This window comes from Gymnodraco acuticeps, unplaced genomic scaffold, assembly GCF_902827175.1.
Source record: "Gymnodraco acuticeps unplaced genomic scaffold, fGymAcu1.1, whole genome shotgun sequence".
Classification (NCBI taxonomy): Eukaryota; Metazoa; Chordata; class Actinopteri; order Perciformes; family Bathydraconidae; genus Gymnodraco; species Gymnodraco acuticeps.
The window spans coordinates 4,477,316-4,495,961 of NW_022990459.1; the positions used below are offsets into that span (position 1 = coordinate 4,477,316).

At 41.4% G+C, this 18,646-nt stretch overlaps 1 protein-coding gene across 6 annotated transcripts in view; it reads left to right on the forward strand.

Moving 5' to 3' along the window:
* ano2b (anoctamin 2b) overlaps window positions 1-18,646 on the forward strand; it is a 60,620-nt gene that overhangs the window by 25,300 nt on the left and 16,674 nt on the right. For 5 of the 6 annotated variants that reach the window (XM_034226007.1, XM_034226004.1, XM_034226005.1 and 2 more), the window contains 11 exons: window positions 171-305; window positions 907-1,067; window positions 3,596-3,678; window positions 3,867-3,962; window positions 6,364-6,447; window positions 10,516-10,590; window positions 10,823-11,024; window positions 11,947-12,058; window positions 12,196-12,253; window positions 12,337-12,437; window positions 14,345-14,487. In XM_034226007.1, coding sequence (XP_034081898.1) covers window positions 171-305; window positions 907-1,067; window positions 3,596-3,678; window positions 3,867-3,962; window positions 6,364-6,447; window positions 10,516-10,590; window positions 10,823-11,024; window positions 11,947-12,058; window positions 12,196-12,253; window positions 12,337-12,437; window positions 14,345-14,487 — 1,250 coding nt within the window. The remainder of the gene's footprint in view (window positions 1-170; window positions 306-906; window positions 1,068-3,595; window positions 3,679-3,866; window positions 3,963-6,363; window positions 6,448-10,515; window positions 10,591-10,822; window positions 11,025-11,946; window positions 12,059-12,195; window positions 12,254-12,336; window positions 12,438-14,344; window positions 14,488-18,646) is intronic. The other variant, XM_034226009.1, reaches the window with a different exon arrangement.

The window sequence follows — 18,646 nt, forward strand, 5'->3', positions numbered from 1 at the left end:
TTTTGGTCTGAGGTCAGTCCGACTGAGCAAAGCCGATCAATGAATGAATAATAATGAATAACTGAAACAACAGCATGCTTCTTATTCTATTTTAGGCTCTAACATAGCATGTCAATCGGAGCCTCAATGTTTCACTTTCTCCTCCTAACCCCTGACCTCTGACCCCACAGGAAGTACTTCGGGGAGAAGATCGGACTGTACTTCGCATGGCTCGGTGTTTACACTCAGCTGCTGATCCCAGCCTCCATAGTGGGAATCATTGTGTTCGGATATGGAGTGGCGACGGTGGATACTAATATACCAAGGTACTGCAAAGTGCACTGCGGCTTCATCTGAGGAGGAGCACTAAAATCCCACGTTTCAGTTTGCAAAAATGAGACAAAATCCATTTGAGAATTATCTTTTTTTTTGCATTCTTACAGTACAAACATTGATCTGTTTAAATGCCATAAATGCCTGTGAGACAAAATTATGTCAGATACAATTAGATCATTAGAAAGATATACACACACACACACACACACACACACACACACACACACACACACACACACACACACACACACACACACACACACACACACACACACACACACACACACCAGACAGGGATTGCCCAGATACCTGCAGCTTCTGGCTTTAGAGATGCTTGTGTGGGAGGAACACAGAAGGGACGGCTGGCACTGTGTATGACTGTGTGTGTGGGTGTGTGTGTGTGGCATGAAACAAAATGTAGATAGTAGATCACACACTTAACATACCCTGTTAGATTGAATCCATGCCTGATGCACAACCCCAGTTAATTTGATACTTTTTTAGGTTCAGCTCAATTGTTTGTTTAAAGCATCCCAATGTTGTTAGAGGAAGCTGCTCTGTGACTTAAGTCTTGACCCCCCCTTTCCTCAGTCTGGAGATGTGTGATGAGCGTCTCAATTTCACCATGTGTCCGCTGTGCGACGGAGCCTGTGACTTCTGGCACCTCAGCACCGCCTGCGGCACCGCCAGGGCTTCACACCTCTTTGACAACCCCGCCACGGTCTTCTTCGCCATCTTCATGTCTCTGTGGGGTGAGACTGTGTGTGTGTGTGTGTGTGTGTGTGTGTGTGTGTGTGTGTGTGTTTGAACAGGTTGACTCAATGTGAAGTTGCTCTTTGATCTTTTCTCATCTTATAACTTGAATTCAAACTAAAATGTAAACAAAAACTAATTGTAGTCCTGCTGTTTATTGTTCTTTTAAATGCTACATATATATATATATATATATATATATAATATATACATACATTTTCACTCTCACACACGTATATATTTACACTCACGCATTCATACATTTTGCTCTCATATTATCATATTTCAATGCACACATTCATATATTGTCACTCACATATTTATACATTTTTCACTCACACATATATTTTGCTTTCATATTCATATATTTTAACGCTCATATTTATACATTTTGCTCTCATGCACATTCATTCAATGTTTACATTTCATATTATAAATAATGTATGCATGTCTGAAAACAATATATGTATGCAAGAGAAGAATGGTATGGTTGAAACGGTGTGATTGGCTCAGAAGGTTGAGCGGGGCGGGTTCAGATTCAGAACTTCGGATTCAAATCAACATGATGGAGGGACATGAATCCGTATATCTATCTTCGGACCATTTGTTTTTCTTTATTAAAAAAGTAAACGGAAGAGCGTCTGCGAGGCGTTTTTGCTTTTAGTTTTTTACCTTACTAAATGGTCTAATGGTCATTAAACATTGAATGTATGTGCATGAGAGCAAAATGTATAAATATGAGCGTTAAAACATATGAATATGAGAGCAAAATGTATGTGAGTGAAAAATGTATAAATATGTGAGAATGAAAATGTATGTACAGTGGGGCAAAAAAGTATTTAGTCAGCCACCAATTGTGCAAGTTCTCCCACTTAAAAAGACGAGAGAGGCCTGTAATTTTCATCCTAGGTACACTTCAACTATGAGAGACAGAATGGGGGGAAAGAATCCAGGAAATCACATTGTAGGATTTTTAATGAATTAATTGGTAAATTCCTCGGTAAAATATGTATTTGGTCACCTACAAACAAACAAGATTTCTGGCTCTCACAGACCTGTAACTTCTTCTTTAAGAGCCTCCTCTGTCCTCCACTCGTTAACTGTATTAATGGCACTTGTTTGAACTCGTTATCAGTATAAAAGACACCTGTCCACAACCTCAAACAGTCACACTCCAAAGTCCACTATGACCAAGACCAAAGAGCTGTCAAAGGACACCAGAAACAAAATTGTATCACAAGAACAGTGAGCAAAAATCCCAGAACCACACGGGGGGACCTAGTCAATGACCTGCAGAGAGCTGGGACCAAAGTAACAAAGGCTACCATCAGTAAAACACTACGCCGCCAGGGACTAAAATCCTGCAGTGCCAGACGTGTCCCCCTGCTTAAGCCAGTACATGTCCAGGCCCGTCTGAAGTTTGCTAGAGAGCATTTAGATGATCCAGAAGAGGATTGGGAGAATGTCATATGGTCAGATGAAACCAAAATGGAACTTTTTGGTAAAAACTCAACTAGACGTGTTTGGAGGAGAAAGAATGCTGAGTTGCATCCAAAGAACACCATACCTACTGTGAAACATGGGGGTGGAAACATCATGCTTTGGGGCTGTTTTTCTGCAAAGGGACCAGGACGACTGATCCGTGTAAAGGAAAGAATGAATGGGGCCATGTATCGTGAGATTTTGAGTGACAACCTCCTTCCATCAGCAAGGGCATTGAAGATGAAACAGTGGCTGGGTCTTTCAGCATGACAATGATCCCAAACACACACCGCCCGGGCAACGAAGGAGTGGCTTCGTAAGAAGCATTTCAAGGTCCTGGAGTGGCCTAGCCAGTCTCCAGATCTCAACCCCATAGAAAATCTTTGGAGGGAGTTGAAAGTCCGTGTTGCCCAGCGACAGCCCCAAAACATCACTGCTCTAAAGGAGATCTGCATGGAGGAATGGGCCAAAATACCAGCAACAGTGTGTGAAAACCTTGTGAAGACTTACAGAAAACGTTTGACCTTTGTCATTGCCAACAAAGGGTATATAACAAAGTATTGAGATGAACTTTTGTTATTGACCAAATACTTATTTCCCACCATAATTTGCAAATAAATTCTTTAAAAATCAGACAATGTGATTTTCTGGATTTTCTTTCTCACTCTGTCTCTCATAGTTGAGGTATACCTAGGATGAAAATTACAGGCCTCTCTCATCTTTTAAGTGGGAGAACTTGCACAATTTCTGGCTGACTAAATACTTTTTTGCCCCACTGTATGTAAAAGGAGAATGTATGTGTGTAAGAGTGAAAATATATGTATGTAACATGAGAATATGTGCGTGAGAGGACCAGTATGAATTACGGCCTGTACGGCCCCTCATACTTGAGGATGTAGTTCCAAACCTTACCTGTTCATGTGCCGAAATACATTTATAGAATACATTATGAAACTTATGTGTGTGTGTGTGTGTGTGTGTGTGTGTGTGTGTGTGTGTGTGTGTGTGTGTGTGTGTGTGTGTGTGTGTGTGTGTGTGCGTGCAGCGGTGCTGTTCTTGGAGCACTGGAAGCGCCGACAGATCAGTTTGAGCTTCAGTTGGGATCTGACAGGCATCGAGGATGACGAGGTATATAAAACACACACACACACACACACAAAGTAACATGGACACCATATATAAAGCAGCTTTTACAGTTCTTATGGTGACTTATGGTAACTGTGAAGTAACATAACCTCGTTGTGGCAAAACAGATAATCATTAAGACATCCCTCCTGCACAACTCCTATTTGAATCTTCCTCCTTGTTCTTCTCAGGAACATCCCAGGCCAAGATACGAAACTATTCTCCTTCAGAAGAAACAGAGAAAGGAGAACAAAGTTAAGAAGAAAAATAAGAAGAAAAAGAACGAGGTAGGAAAGATAACAACCCTTGGGACCACATTTCCACAAAGCCTGACTCCCTAACTCACGACTGAATGCATAATTGAATATGAACAATGTATACATTCCGTTTTTGTAGCTGGGACTGACTGCCAACAAAACCAAGGGAAACGTATTTTATTGTAAACTATATGCCCCACTTCGCGATCATGCCTCATGGTTACAGTCAGCATAGTGGTGCAGGAATGAGTCTTCAAAGGCGCTTTCACACCAAGTACTTTTCCCAGGAATAGTTCACGGAACTTTTCCCCAGGAACTTTTATTTCCCCTGAACTATCTAGTAAATCACGTTCTTCTTCTGCTCTGTGTTTACTGGCAGGCCGCAAACAACTTCACGGCGTATACTGTACTGCCACCCAAAGTTTGATTGATTGATTGATTGAAAAGTTTATTAACAGCTTGTATATTGGGTACAGTACAGTACAGCTCAAAACATACAATTGTTAAGGGGATGCAGACCAGAGAAATACTTTCGTCTTGTTTACATCAGGGTCCCCCATTTCCAATTCATCATGTCATTTAAGACATATAAGACATATTTGACATACAGATGGCTTATTTACAATTTACATACAGGTGGTTTTTTACATACAGATGGCTTATTTACAATTTTCATTTTAGATTTCGTTCTAATACATCCTAACCGGACATTTAAGACATACCAAGTCTACAGATATACAGTTAGTAACAGAGTCTAAAATGCGAGTATATACATAGATGGGGGGAGGGGAAGCTGTCCATTGAACGACAGGTTGAGATTTGTACCATTACCGGGGCCAGTTTTGCAATGCTCTCCCCCGAAGGTGCTCTTTAAGAGAGGTTTTGAAGGTAAGTATAGTTTTACTTTCCTTTACAGTTGTGGGAAGAGCGTTCCACCTTGATGTGGCATAATTGCGAAACGTGTATTTCCCCTTTTTTGTGCCAAATCTGGGTTTCACATGATTTGTGGAGCTCCCTCTGGTGTTATGATCATGGTATTCCTTGACCTTTGGGAAGAATTTTGACATGTACATGGGTACCATAGAGGTGTAGTGGATCTTGTAGACCAGGCCCATTGCAAGTAGCTGTACTCTGTCGTCTACTCTAAGCCATCCTAGGTTGTCAAAGTGGGCAGAGGTGAGGTGGGTTCTAGATGAAAGGTCAAGCAGTAGTCTGACCAGTTTATTTTGCGATGTTTGAATTTTTATTTTTAGCGCCTTGGAGGTGCTATGATACCATGACGTGCAAGCATAGTCATAGTACCCTTGAATGAGTGCTCCTGCCAGAGTTTTCAGGGTGTTCAAAGTCAAAGGACTTTGGGTGGCAGTAAATCTCCCCGGGTAAATCGCCAGAAGCGCCGACACCTCCTCATCACTCCACCGATCCCACGTTTTATATTGTGTTGCCATAAGTTAGTCTCTCTCCATTGGTGCGCTGGGCTAATGCTAATAATGCTAATGCGAGGAAATAAAATGGCAGTGTCACAAAAACTTTTCAGAGTTTTACGGGGCGTGGTTTGCAATTCACCCAGTCAATCAGAAATTGGAACCTTTTTCTCCCCAGGAAAAAGTGGTGAAAAGGTTCCCGAAAAGATCTTTTTGGTGTGAACGCAACATCCCAGGAACTATCGGAACTATTTCTGGGAAAAGTATGGGAAAAGTAGTTTTTTAAACGTGGTTTTGCATAGGAACCTGAAATAACAAGCTGAAGAGATTCTAAAGTTTAGTTAAGTCATTAAGAACGGTGGTTGCTTACAAGTGTCTAATTGAGAATAATTAACGTCATCACGCCGGACATTATCCACCTCTAGTGGTGGTGATGCGAAGTGATTTGACTGTGCGTTGGTTATTTTATTGTTTGGGAAAAGTGTTGTTTTTTTAATGAGGCGGCGTGTGGTGCAGTGGATAGAGACTTGGTGTTCGGATCAGGGGGTCAGGTTACAGGTTTAAACCTCACTGCAGTCAGCATGTCGTTGTCTCCCTGAGCATTGCAGTATTGAGTATCTAAGTCGCTTTGGATAAAAGCGTCTAACAAGTAACTTGTAATGTAATGTTTTATTGCTTTTTACATTTTTTACAGCAAGGTTACCTCCAATCAGAGTTTGAGGCCCAGTCTTTAGCTCCTGATGCAGCCTTTGACTTTAGTGATAGTGATCATACATTTGTTTATTCTGTAGTATATTGTCTGTAGCTGCAAAGACATGGGAGGGTCAACACAGAGGACTGAAATCTGGAACTGTATTTGCATGTTTCTGCATAATGTGGTTTGTTAAATGTTTGTGTGTGTGTGTGTGTGTGTGTGTGTGTGTGTGTGTGTGTGTGTGTGTGTGTGTGTGTGTGTGTGTGTGTGTGTGTGTGTGTGTGTGTGTGACACCTGTCCCTCTGTCTTGCAGCCAGAGAAGCAGGAGGATGGGGCAGTTACAGGGAAGGACAGATGGAGACAGAAACTACTGTCTGCCATGGCTGCAGGAATACCGGTAACCCTTCCTCTCCTCCCCCCCCGCCTCACCTTCCTCTTCCTCCTTCCTTCATCGTCCTCTTCCTCTTCTCCAACCTTTTCCCTGTCCTCTCCTCTGTTTTCCGCCTGCAGGCCGCTGCCAATCTGTCCTTCTCTTCCTGTCCCATCTTCTGGCTTCTGTCTCAACTCCTCAGGTATTTCTTTGGATGTTAATCCAGATATCTGATGGTCACAGTCAATTCATATGTGAAGTGTCTTTGTGGGATTTAAAGCATTACAGACCTGTTTTTCATAGTCGAAGTTGACTGAAGGAGTTTCTCTGGTGTGTGAGGTGGAAATGACGTCCATAAAATGAATAGTTTTAATTTCTTTCTCTCTATACTACAAAGTATTTCGCTTAGGTCTTCAAATATTTATAATTTCGTGACAGTATTTTCAGTGATGGATGTCTCATTTATGAAGGAAACGTGTCTATGTGTATTTACTAAAGCAGTGCCTAGTTTTGGGAAACTATTGAGCTTTTAAAAATAACAATTTCTCTTGGAGATGCTGTTAAATATTTAATTCAAATAAGTCATTTACAGAAATTATGAGTCAGGTTTCTTCACTCCTCAAACATTTGTAACTTATCACATTAATAACATCTTTATGTACACCTAAATGAAATACTCGTCATTCAATTATGTCATTACAACCTGCAATAACAAGTCAATTGGTTTGCTTTGGAACATGTCTAATGTCATGCACCTCGAGCCTATTCTCTGTTGAGCTTTATTAAAAAGACAAAGAGTTTAAGACATGAAAAGAGACAAAGAGCATGACAGAGACAGAGAGAGAGAGAGAGAGAGAGAGAGAGAGAGAGAGAGAGAGAGAGAGAGAGAGAGAGAGAGAGAGAGAGAGAGAGAGAGATAGATATACGAGAGAGATATTAGAGAGATAGATATATGAGAGAGAGAGAGAGAGATACGATAGAAGAGAGAATAGAGAGCTAGAAGGAGCAGGTGAAAGGAATGAGTGGGAGTGATGAATGCTGGGCAGGAAGCCAGCGGTAATATCAGAGAACGTCACTATGGCGACACAAATTCCCTTACACACACTTCTGATGTGTTACCTGGGACATTGTGTGAGCTGTAGGATCAAGACTTTAGCAATAGGACTGGATTTTCTTGAATGTATTGCCACCAAGACACATAGTTATCTGATATGTGTTGTTCTCTCCTGGCTGTGGGGTTTCCCTCCAGTTATATACGTCTTTGATTTGAGCAAAGGTTAAAAACAAGCCTCACCTCGCCTGTTGAGGCTCAAAAACTGACATCCATAGCAAAGTTAGATCTCGTATTGAACCCAGATCTAGCACATCAATAATGGGCATGCAGATACTATTTAAGCTGCCCATACTTCAAATGATTCCAGTTAATTTGATCAGCAAGTCGTGATAAGTGTGTGTACTATGAGACAAGCAGGGTCTGGACACAAGTAGAAAGAGAGGGAAGGGGAGGACGAGCAGACTGACCTACAGAATAAAGACACGAGTTGAGCAGGGCTTTCCTCAACGGATGTAACATGCCAAATATAATACCTGACCCATTTACTACTACTACTACACCTACCACACACACAAATTATCAAGGTTTTTGTGTCCTCCAATAGTTCCAACTCTTAGGTTTATTAACCCTAATGTGTGTGTATACAATTAAAAAAATATGTATAGAAAAGGTGTGTTACCTAAAATGAGTAATTTTTCATGAACAGAATAAATAGAAAAGTGTTTGACAAAAACGTTATGTATATTTATTAAAGGGGACCTATCATGCAAAATGCACTTTTGTACGTCTTTTATACATGAATATGTGTCCCCGGTGTGTCAGGGAATTCACCAAGTGTCAGAAAACACAACCCTGTCTCTTTTCCTCCATACCCAAATCTCTAAAAACGGGGCTGCAACGGAGCTGATTATTATTTGAATATTTTTGACGTCATAAAAGGGGTGCTCCGCCTATATGGGCAACTCTCCACCTATCAGGGGAATGAGAGACCGCTCGAAAGCCCTGGAGACGCAGTAGTACATATGCCAGGCCTGTAGGTGGCGCTGTAGTCTGCCACAAAAGCAGCGAAGAAGACTTCTCAGAATCAGCCCTTGCAAAAACAGGGCTGGAAAAGAGCAAATAGAGCGAAATGAGGCATGGCTAAAATGCATGATCTGTTTGGTATTTTGAAAAATAAACTTCACAGACATGTTTTATATAGGTATGGCCCTACAATATATGTTTCAAATATAGCATGATAGGTCCACTTTAAGGAGCCTTGTCAGAGTAGGATTCATGTATCATCTCAGCACGATTTGGAACATCATGTTTCATCAGCATATGGAAACTGTTAAAGAGATGTTACAGCAAGATTAATCAATTAATCAATCAATCAATGTTTATTCATATAGCCCAATATCACAAATGTTACATTTGTCTCAGTGGTCTTCACAGTGTGTACAGAATATCAGTATGACAATACGACACCCTCTGTCCTTAGACTCTCACATCGTACAAGGAAAAACCTCCGGAGAAAACCCACAGTTTAAAGGGAAACATGGGAGAAACCTCAGGGAGAGCAACAGAGGAGGGATCCCTCTCCCAGGACGGACAGACGTGCAATAGATGCCGTGTGTAAATTGAAAAGATAATACATTTTACAGCATAGGTAGTCCAAATGTTTGGAAATGCATGTGTGTATAATAGGAAGATGAATCCACGAGGATATCCATCCAGGACCACAGCAACAGGCACAGCCACGACTCAAGATCCAGGGCTCGCGATCCAGGACACAGGACTGCAATTAATAAATGAGTTATTTTATTCAAAATCGTAACAGATGTTGAGGACAGATGCAGAGTCGAGGTGAACTGAGGAGAAGTGCTTATGATCTGAACATTCTTCATGTGTTTTGGGTTTGCACATGCTGGAATATATTGATATTTTATCTGGAATTCCAAGGTACACGTGTATTATTTAAAAGGAACTGTTAGAGGAATATCAAAGCTGCGCAACAAGTAAAGAGCAGCGTGTTGGATTAAATGGATGTTGCTGTGTATATTTAGTGAATGGTGTCAGAGTACTGTAGGCTGTAATGTGCCACTGTTTCCACAAGATGGGGCTGTTGTCTTTCTCATTACCTTTTGGGAAGTGTTAGATGTACAGACTTTAGGCATTGTGTGTGCGTGTGTTTATATAGCACTTTAAAACCTCCAGACCAAAGTGCTGTACAGAGAGATACATAACATATAAAATCACTCAGCTCACAAAACTAAACATAAATTAAATAAATAAATACATTTAAAATAAAAGATACAAACACAAAACAAACCAGAATAAACGTAACAATTACAAAATAAAAGACAGCCATATAATAAAAACAATAGACCACTGAAAGCAAATAAAAGCAACAATCTACTTGTTTACGAATGCTAAGGAGAAAAGGTGGGTTTTAAGACGGGATTTAAAAACAGACAGTGTGGGAGCCTGTCTGATTAACAAGGGCAGGTCGTTCCACAGTTTAGGGGAGGCAGTAGAGAAAGCACGGTCCCCTCTGCACTTAGACTTCGTTTTTGGCACCCTCAGGCGTGTGTCTGTCTGTGTGGTGTGTGTGTGTGTGTGTGTGTGTGTGTGTGTGTGTGTGTGTGTGTGTGTGTGTGTGTGTGTGTGTGGATCAACTCATAGGTCTAGACACGGCAGAATGACTGCAAAAGTAATCACTTAGGCCTGCTGCTTTCATTGACTTCTTGTTTATACTCACTAAATATGACCGTACTAATCAACGCTTATGTACAGTGACAACTTTTGAACAGAAATTCCCATATTCGTGCCTGGAAATGAAATCATGTGTTCCATGGAGACTGTGAGAAGATCCATTGTGCCTTTGTTGAAAACATGGGAACTGCCTATGGAGGAACTGAGATACACCCTTATGAACTCACCATTCAGTCAATGGATAAACACGTATTTTCTTTTATTATGCGTCAGTGAGCGACACCACAGATTTGGCCTTTATAAAAGTGTTGGATAACATCCCCTGTTTCTGCTGTGCTTCCTGTCAGGCTGCCATTGAGAAGCTGACATGGAAAGACCGTCTTCCTGGATACTTCATCAACATTTCCTCTATCATCTTTATGGTAAGAACATACAATCAGGTTAATGCTCAACACAGGATCATCATGTTCTGACTGTACATGGAGGAAAGCACTTTAAATAGAAAAATAAACATACAGTATATGACACGTTACTGTACATTAATGACTGACCTACTTGTATGTGTTTCTGAAATATTAATTCCAGACTCTGCACTGTCAGTATCAGATAAATACGGTCCAGTAATGACTTATTTATTTTCTTTCTTTGCTTCAGTTCGCCTTGACGTTTTCAGCAGTTTTCGGCGTCATCATCTACCGCATCACAGTGTCGGCTCTGATGGCGATGAGCCCCGACCCGGAGACCAAGTCCAATGTTCGGGTGACGGTGACGGCCACCGCGGTCATCATCAACCTGGTGGTCATTCTGATCCTGGATGAGATCTACGGCGCTGTGGCCCTGTGGCTGACTGAGCTGGGTACGGATACACATCCTGCCCAATGCAGTTTACCTCCCGAAAACACAAACTAACCAAGATCAAACAATGCTCAGATGAAATGTCCCTATCAGATTGTCAAGGTATTTCCATGTAGGGTAAAGAAAGGCTGCTGTTCTTATGAGAGAGTATACCTAACTTTTCTCATCTTTAGGAATATGCCATCTTTAAAGAAATACTTTTATACTTTTAGAACATATCTTACTAAAATCAATTATATTCCCACTACATTTAGCCTGTTTCCTATTCTTACTGGATACTAATGGGACTCAGAGGTTAACATAATCATACAGTATACATGATAACGTGTTTCAAATGTAGAGTATGGCTCAAGCATCATTGTAACAGTCAGCAGATTTACATGTGATAATCTTCATAGTCATACTCGTGTGTGAGTGAGTGTGTGTGTGTGTGTGTGCGTGCGTGCGTGTGTGTGTGAGAGAGCGAGAGTGTGTGTGTGTGTGTGTGGAGGTCAGTTTAATGAAACTTTTATGTTTTCATGCTTCAGTCATCCCATCAGTCTTCCCAGGAGGTTATAATCATGTCTACATCCATATTCAAAACCTCTAAAGTAGAGGAAAAGAATGGGAAGAAGTGTGAGAAAGAGGGAAAGTGTGTGTGTGTGTGTGTGTGTGTGTGTGTGTGTGTGAGTGAGATGCCATGTGAAGAGTGCTACTACTTTAACCTACTTCCAGCACAGTGATCCTGTTATGACTCAAACTGACACCCACTTAATGCTCTGCCGGTATTTTCCTGGACCTAAAACCATACTATAGAAATCATTTAACATCTATGTACTTCAAAACAAATTGTGCTCGTTTCTCCTTCAACATTCCTTCCAGCCCGCTAACTGTCCTTTCCAAACCAGATCATACCAAATCTCTTTCACTTCTCCTGTTTTCAGAGATTCCCAAAACAGAAACCCACTTTGAGGAGCATCTCATCCTGAAGGCCTTCTTGCTGAAATTCATGAACGCATACGCACCCATCTTCTACGTGGCTTTCTTCAAGGGGCGGTACGTCCTGTATGAGCGTGCGAATCCCTTACCTTTGAAAGACATGTATTCCTCCAAAAGCGTCTCATATGCTTCTTTCACATTACTAATTGAAGCTTCTCAATCTTTGTTGTGCGTGTGTGGGTGTTTACTCGCAGGTTTGCTGGTCGTCCCGGAAATTACGTGTACGTCTTTAATGATTATCGGATGGAAGAGGTTTGTTATCCTACTTTATATTTGTTTTCTTCTCTGGCCTAACACATAAAGAACTCATGGACCAGTGTGTGTGTGTCCCTCAGTGTGCACCTGGAGGCTGCCTCATCGAGCTGTGCATCCAGCTCAGCATCATCATGCTGGGGAAGCAGCTCATCCAGAACAACATCTTTGAGATTGGCATCCCGTAAGTAAGCTGTACACACACCCCTCTATGTGCTCACTACTCATCTGTAGGCATGGAAAAGAAGATCTTTTATGATGTTTCAGTGACTCACATACACACATGTTTCCCTTTCTCGCCCTAATAACATTCCTCCAAAGCCTGTACAGGGCTACTTTCTCCTCTCTCATCTCTCATCTCAGCTTTAACATGCAAATCCCAAAGGTCAGAGGTCGGCTCTGTTTACAACAACGATCACCACAGAGATGCCTTTTGACATCAGGCTGATCTGTTACTGTTGCTGTCAGCTCCACCTGACCTCCTGACTCTGCTTTCTTAATGACAGCACATACCATGATATCATCTATATCACATCTGTTCCACACATGCATCTTCTTAAAATCTCTCACACCTGCGGCCCCCCAGTAAAACCACAGTCTGTAAAAGTGGGCCTGTTTTACGAGGTAGTGAAGAGTGCATTTGAGGTTTTCAAAGGTTTAATGTTATGCACTTAACCTTAAATGCTCTTGTCTAAGCATGTAAGAGATTTTAATGTGTCCATTAAAAAAAAAAGTTAGAGGACCCCACAATCTCCCAGGTATGGCTGTTGTCCGCCTTATTATTAAAATACATAAATAAAGTGGATATAATAAAAAAGACTAATACCTTTAATCTGATCAATAACTTAATTCAAATTGTGCATTAAACCTCAGTAGAAACTTAAATGTAAAATAAAGGACAATCAGTCCAGTCCTACCTTAAACAAATTAGACTCAGCAAGACTGCTATAAAATAGGAATTAACTTCTCTTAAAGTAATATTGTCAAAAATACATTTTGGCAGACAGCAATGCAACAAAGTGGCTGTTTGAAATCAGGAAGGCAATCAAAAGAAGATACATTTCACAGTTTATATATATATATATATTAGGGCTGTCAGTCGATTAAAAATATTTAATCGCGATTAATCGCATGATTGTCCATAGTTAATCGCAAATTAATCGCACATTTTTGATCTGTTTTAAATATACCTTAGAGGAATATTTTAAACTTTTTAATACTCTTATCAACATATGAGTGGACAAATATGCTTTATGCTAATGTTTATTATCATTTGAACAATGACAAATATTCTCATGAATATTAAACACAACAACTTCTGAACATTACAAATATTCGCCTCAATTCAACCTGGAACCTAATACAATAAAAATGGTGTGTGTGTGTGTGTGTGTGTGTGTGTGTGTGTGTGTGTGTGTGTGTGTGTGTGTGTGTGTGTGTGTGTGTGTGTGTGTGTGTGTGTGTGTGTGTGTGTGTGTGTGTGTGTGTGTGAGAGATGGATCGTTGGAGCTATGTGCAACTCAAGGCATATGCTCGAACGGGAGCTGCCTGGACGCTGCAATCATGTTGCACTATCCGTGCTGAGTGTGCTGACTTCTCGTACAATGTCCCACTGTCTGGCTGCCTGCATAAAGTCAAGTGCTCGGCGCAGTTGTCGGCGAAATGTTGCTCCTCTGTTTTCATTTAAGCAGCTCCTTATATCTGTTAGCGCAGCTAGCTAGCACCAGATGCTAACAACAACAATGTACGTAAGGTCTCTCTCTCGCTCGCTCGAGCCACACAGACACACACCCTCCCGGTCCTCCCAATAGCCAGTCGGTGCCTGCCGGTGAGCGTGGAAGTGTGGTCTGCCACAAGCGGGCGGCAGGAGCGGGGCTGTCAACATCAGCTTGTAGATGGTATTTTAAACTCGATGCGCTCTGAAACTACGGGGCGGCCGAGAAAAAAAAATACACATGCGTTAATCGCGTTAAAATAATTAGTGGCGTTAATTTTTTTTTGCGTTAACGCGTTATTAACGCGTTAACTTGACAGCCCTAATATATATATGTTGTCCTCTCCTCTCCCTATATCTGTGTCTTGTCCTGACAGGAAGTTGAAGAAGTTGGTGCGTGCGATAAAGGATAAAGGATCGGCAGAGAAGAAGATGGAGGATGAGAGGCCTCCTCAGCAGTGGAACCTGGACTACGCTCTCGCTCCCTTTGAAGGCCTCACGCCAGAATACATGGAGATGAGTGAGTTCCACACACAGTATACCTGACCGCGGTCATAAGAAAGCAACACTGCTTAGCAATCAGTGTTGAAGGGGCCCTGTTGTCCTTTTTGGGCTTTCCCCTTGGTTTTGGTGCATGTAAAGGGTCTGCAAAAGCTAACATCCCAAACAGTTTCTCCCCCCCTGCCTGAAAAGCCTCCATTAGACTCCTTTGTTCACATCACTATGTAATACTTGCACTTCTACTGGCTAGCGCTCCAACACATTGTACATGATAGGCTAAGGGGCAGGACATCTCCAAACGGTTGACCAATCACAACAGAGCCGGTCAGCTAACCAATCAGAGCAGACTGGGCTCTGGTTTCAGAAAAATACAAATATGAATCTGGTAATTAGCATACATTAGCAGTGTGAGAAATACGGGGGGGGGGTCCGGGGGCCTGATTAACACCTGAGCCCCCCTGAAAGCCTCAACAGCTAAATGTTAGGGGGGTCTCAAATTATAATATTTATTTGTCACTTGCAATGGTCACTAAAATATTTTTAAGCTTACTATACTGTATGTCCAGTATTCATAATTCAAAACATTTATTCACAAATATCTTCTATTTTGGCTGGCAAAAGCATTTCCTCGCATAGAATCGAAAACAGACGGCTCTTTAACGGTCGCGTATTCATTCATTCATAGAATATATAACTATTTGACCGCACCCCTGAAGACGCCAGACGGCGCCCCGGATGAGAAACGCTGCTATAGACTACTGATTGTCTTGGCTTGCATGACATATTGTATAGGCCTACTGCATATTGAGAAATCTTCGACCGGTATATTGCGCAATAAACGGGAGATGGGGACCCCCCCGATTATTGACGGGTATTTCGCACACTGTAAATTAGCATAGATTATTTCTACAATTAGGTGGATTTCTGTTTGTTCTTCAGCATTTAAATGAACATGCTGCTCATCTGTGTCTATGCATCCACACAGGTGTAACAAAAGAGTTATGAAACTGATGATGTCTATGATGTGCTTAAAAGATAAATGTATGGATGACAGATTGTGGCATGACCACACAGCTAGATATTTCTGAGCATTTCTGCAGCTCAATGGAGTCAAAGTGCCGCAGCTGTTCAGCCTACATGTAGCTACAAGCCTGACTTTAGAAACGGGCAACATCTGTATGTGAAGGATTGTATGGCAGTAAAACTGAGATCAAAGCTGTAAAAAGAAAATTGTTAATATCAATTGAAGTTATTATTGAGTACATTTGATGTGTTCTGCTTCGAAAATGTTCTCCTATACGTAGGCTTCAGGAAAATCTACTGACTCATTGCCGTAGAAACATCTGCACTATAGGGGCAAAAGACTGGAATAATCTTCATATTTTAATTAATCATAAGACTTCAGTTAGCTTCGTCCCAAGTTTAGAAAAGTCTACAGAGGTTAGTGTTGTTTTTACTTTTGATATTGTTGTGATCTGATAACGTGGCGATTTCATGTGATATTGAGTGAGGACAGAGAGAGAGAGAAAAACAGCAAATAAAAGTGAGCCAACGTGGCTGCAGGGCGCAGCGAGGAATGTAAGAAATGCCAGAGTTCAACATGCAAATACACACTCACACAGAGCTGCTAGATGCTTTACTCCTTTATTATAAGTCTGTGTGCTTGTCTGTAACTGTGTGTTGCATTTAGGCATGTATCTGTGAGAATGTGAGAATGTGTGTGTGTGTGTGTGTGTGTGTGTGTGTGTGTGTGTGTGTGTGTGTGTGTGTGTGTGTGTGTGTGTGTGTGTGTGTGTGCCTCGAACCCGCCAACCTCGGCTCAGGTACATAGCGAGGTTATTCTAAGCTTGCCCTCTAGCGCCCGCCGCTGTCGTATTTTCTTCCTCGCCGCTCTTTGTCTCCGCATGGCGTCCTGAGGTGAAGCCGTCAGTCTCGGGCTCGCTGGAAACCCCCGTTCCCACACTGCTAAAGTTCCACTGATTCAGGGTGTACATTAGCCCAAGTCAGGCAAACTGCCTTGTCTTTCTCAAGTTTCCTCTCCACATTCTTAGGAAGCAGGTGGATGTTGTGCGATCATTTGTCGAAAGTTTATGATGTGATAAAGCTTATCTTTAAGTATTCTTTCAGAAAAGAGGAAGGAAAACATCCGTAATCTACCTTTCGGTGTTTCTTTTATTCACTTTGTATGTGTGTATGTTTTTTGCCCTAAATTCACCAACAGTTTATATTGCATAATGCTTGAAATGGAATTTAACAAGACAGCAACATTTGTAGGTAATCAACTGGGGAGGTTTAATGGTGATATTAAAAGTCATGAAAAATCCACTTTTTCACGTCTGTTATACATCAACATGTGTCCCCTCTGTGTAAAGACATTCTGAAAGTTTCAGGAAAAAACATTCTCTCACTTTTTGTCCTGATCCATTTATATAAAAACCTGTCTGAAAATGAGCTGATCAGATTTTGGCCACTTTATGATGTCATAACGATTTTCTGGCTTGTGTAACCATTAGCCAGTCACCAACAAGGTACCCCCCCCCCCCCCCCCCCTTAACACCTGAATCTGCTCCTAGAGCACCATTGTGTTCTTTTTGGTGTTTTAGCGAAACACTTCAGAAACAGGTTTTGTATGTATCTGAGACCTATAATATATTGATGGAAAATAGTATAATAGGGGACCTTTAAACTTTGACCCTTAGGACCTGTAGTGTCTTCCATCTCTGATCAGCCATCTTGATCTCTGGGCCTATGGCTGAATCTTCTCAGAGCTGCCTCTCTGCAGATGACCTCTGACGGCCTCTCTGTGGCCGTAGGGAAGCTGGAAGCCCGGACAAGTCCTTTAAGGCACTGCTTTTGTTGTTATTGAACTACTATTTTATTTGGCGGTAGTAAGCGAGGTAGCTGCTGCAAACAGCCCACAGAGCTAATATCCAGGGTTTGTCGGAATGCCTGTGCTTGTGATGTAATGTACAATACAATTCTATCAGCTTTAGCTTTAATAAATAGTCAAGGATGTTTGTGTCTCTAGGTTATCTAATCAGACTGTCTTACATAACACATACACAAAGTTCCACACACTGCTGAATCATAAAAAGTCCCAGTTTAGCTGGTGCGCTGGAGGGCCTTAAAAGGCATCATCTGAAGCACTGAACGAGTCTGGACACAGTCTGACCACCGCTTACAACCGTCAGTCTGACAGCGTCTTAGTGGCGCTTTCAATAGATTTCGTTTTCACGTTAGCCTCTGTTATGTGCCACAAAATAGTACATCCTGGTACTTTCAGCATACTGCATTTCATCTATTGGGAAAAAACTAAATATTTTCAGCCACACTAATTTGTACTGTATAGTATGTGTGCTGTAAACTCTGACATTTTAAAATATGTGTCTTAATGCAATTAAGCTTATTGAGTCTGTGAACATAGTCCTATCAATTGAATTGGAGCTCAGTGTTCACATGAGTTTCACCTGACTCATATTACTACCGTCAGCACATTGTGATTGTTTTGTTGGTGAAATAACTGCAGCCTGTGTTAAGCAAAGAAAATACACCTCAAGCAGTGAAGCGTCCATTGAAGTCATTGCTTCCGCCGGCCCGGGACTTTTCTTTTAATGAACACTAGTGTTGATGATTGTAACATATTCTTTATCATATGATAACTGCCAACTCTTATTTCTATACGTACTGTAAACACTTCTTTCATTATCCTCCAATTCTCCCACGCTATGATCTCTTATTTCTATTTTAACAGCAGACAGGATGTTACAACAAATATCATAATACTGTATTATATTACATTACATTACATTGCATTTAGCTGACGCTTTTATCCAAAGCGACTTACAATAAGTGCGTTCGTCCAACAAAATACAACTTGAAGAAAACAGAATCATATAAGTACATCAGGTTTCATAGAGCAAAAACATTTCAAGTGCTACTCAACTGGCTTTAGAAAAGCCAGTCCTTTATTAGTATATAAGTGCTTCGTTAATAGTTCTATCGCTCGAAGTGGAGTCGAAAGAGATGAGTTTTCAGTCTGCGCCGGAAGATGTGCAAGCTATCTGCTGTCCTGATGTCAATGGGGAGCTCATTCCACCATCCTGGAGCCAGGACAGCAAACCCACGTGTTTTCGCCGTTGGGAACTTGGGTCCCCCTCGCAGCGAGGGCCCAGCGAGTC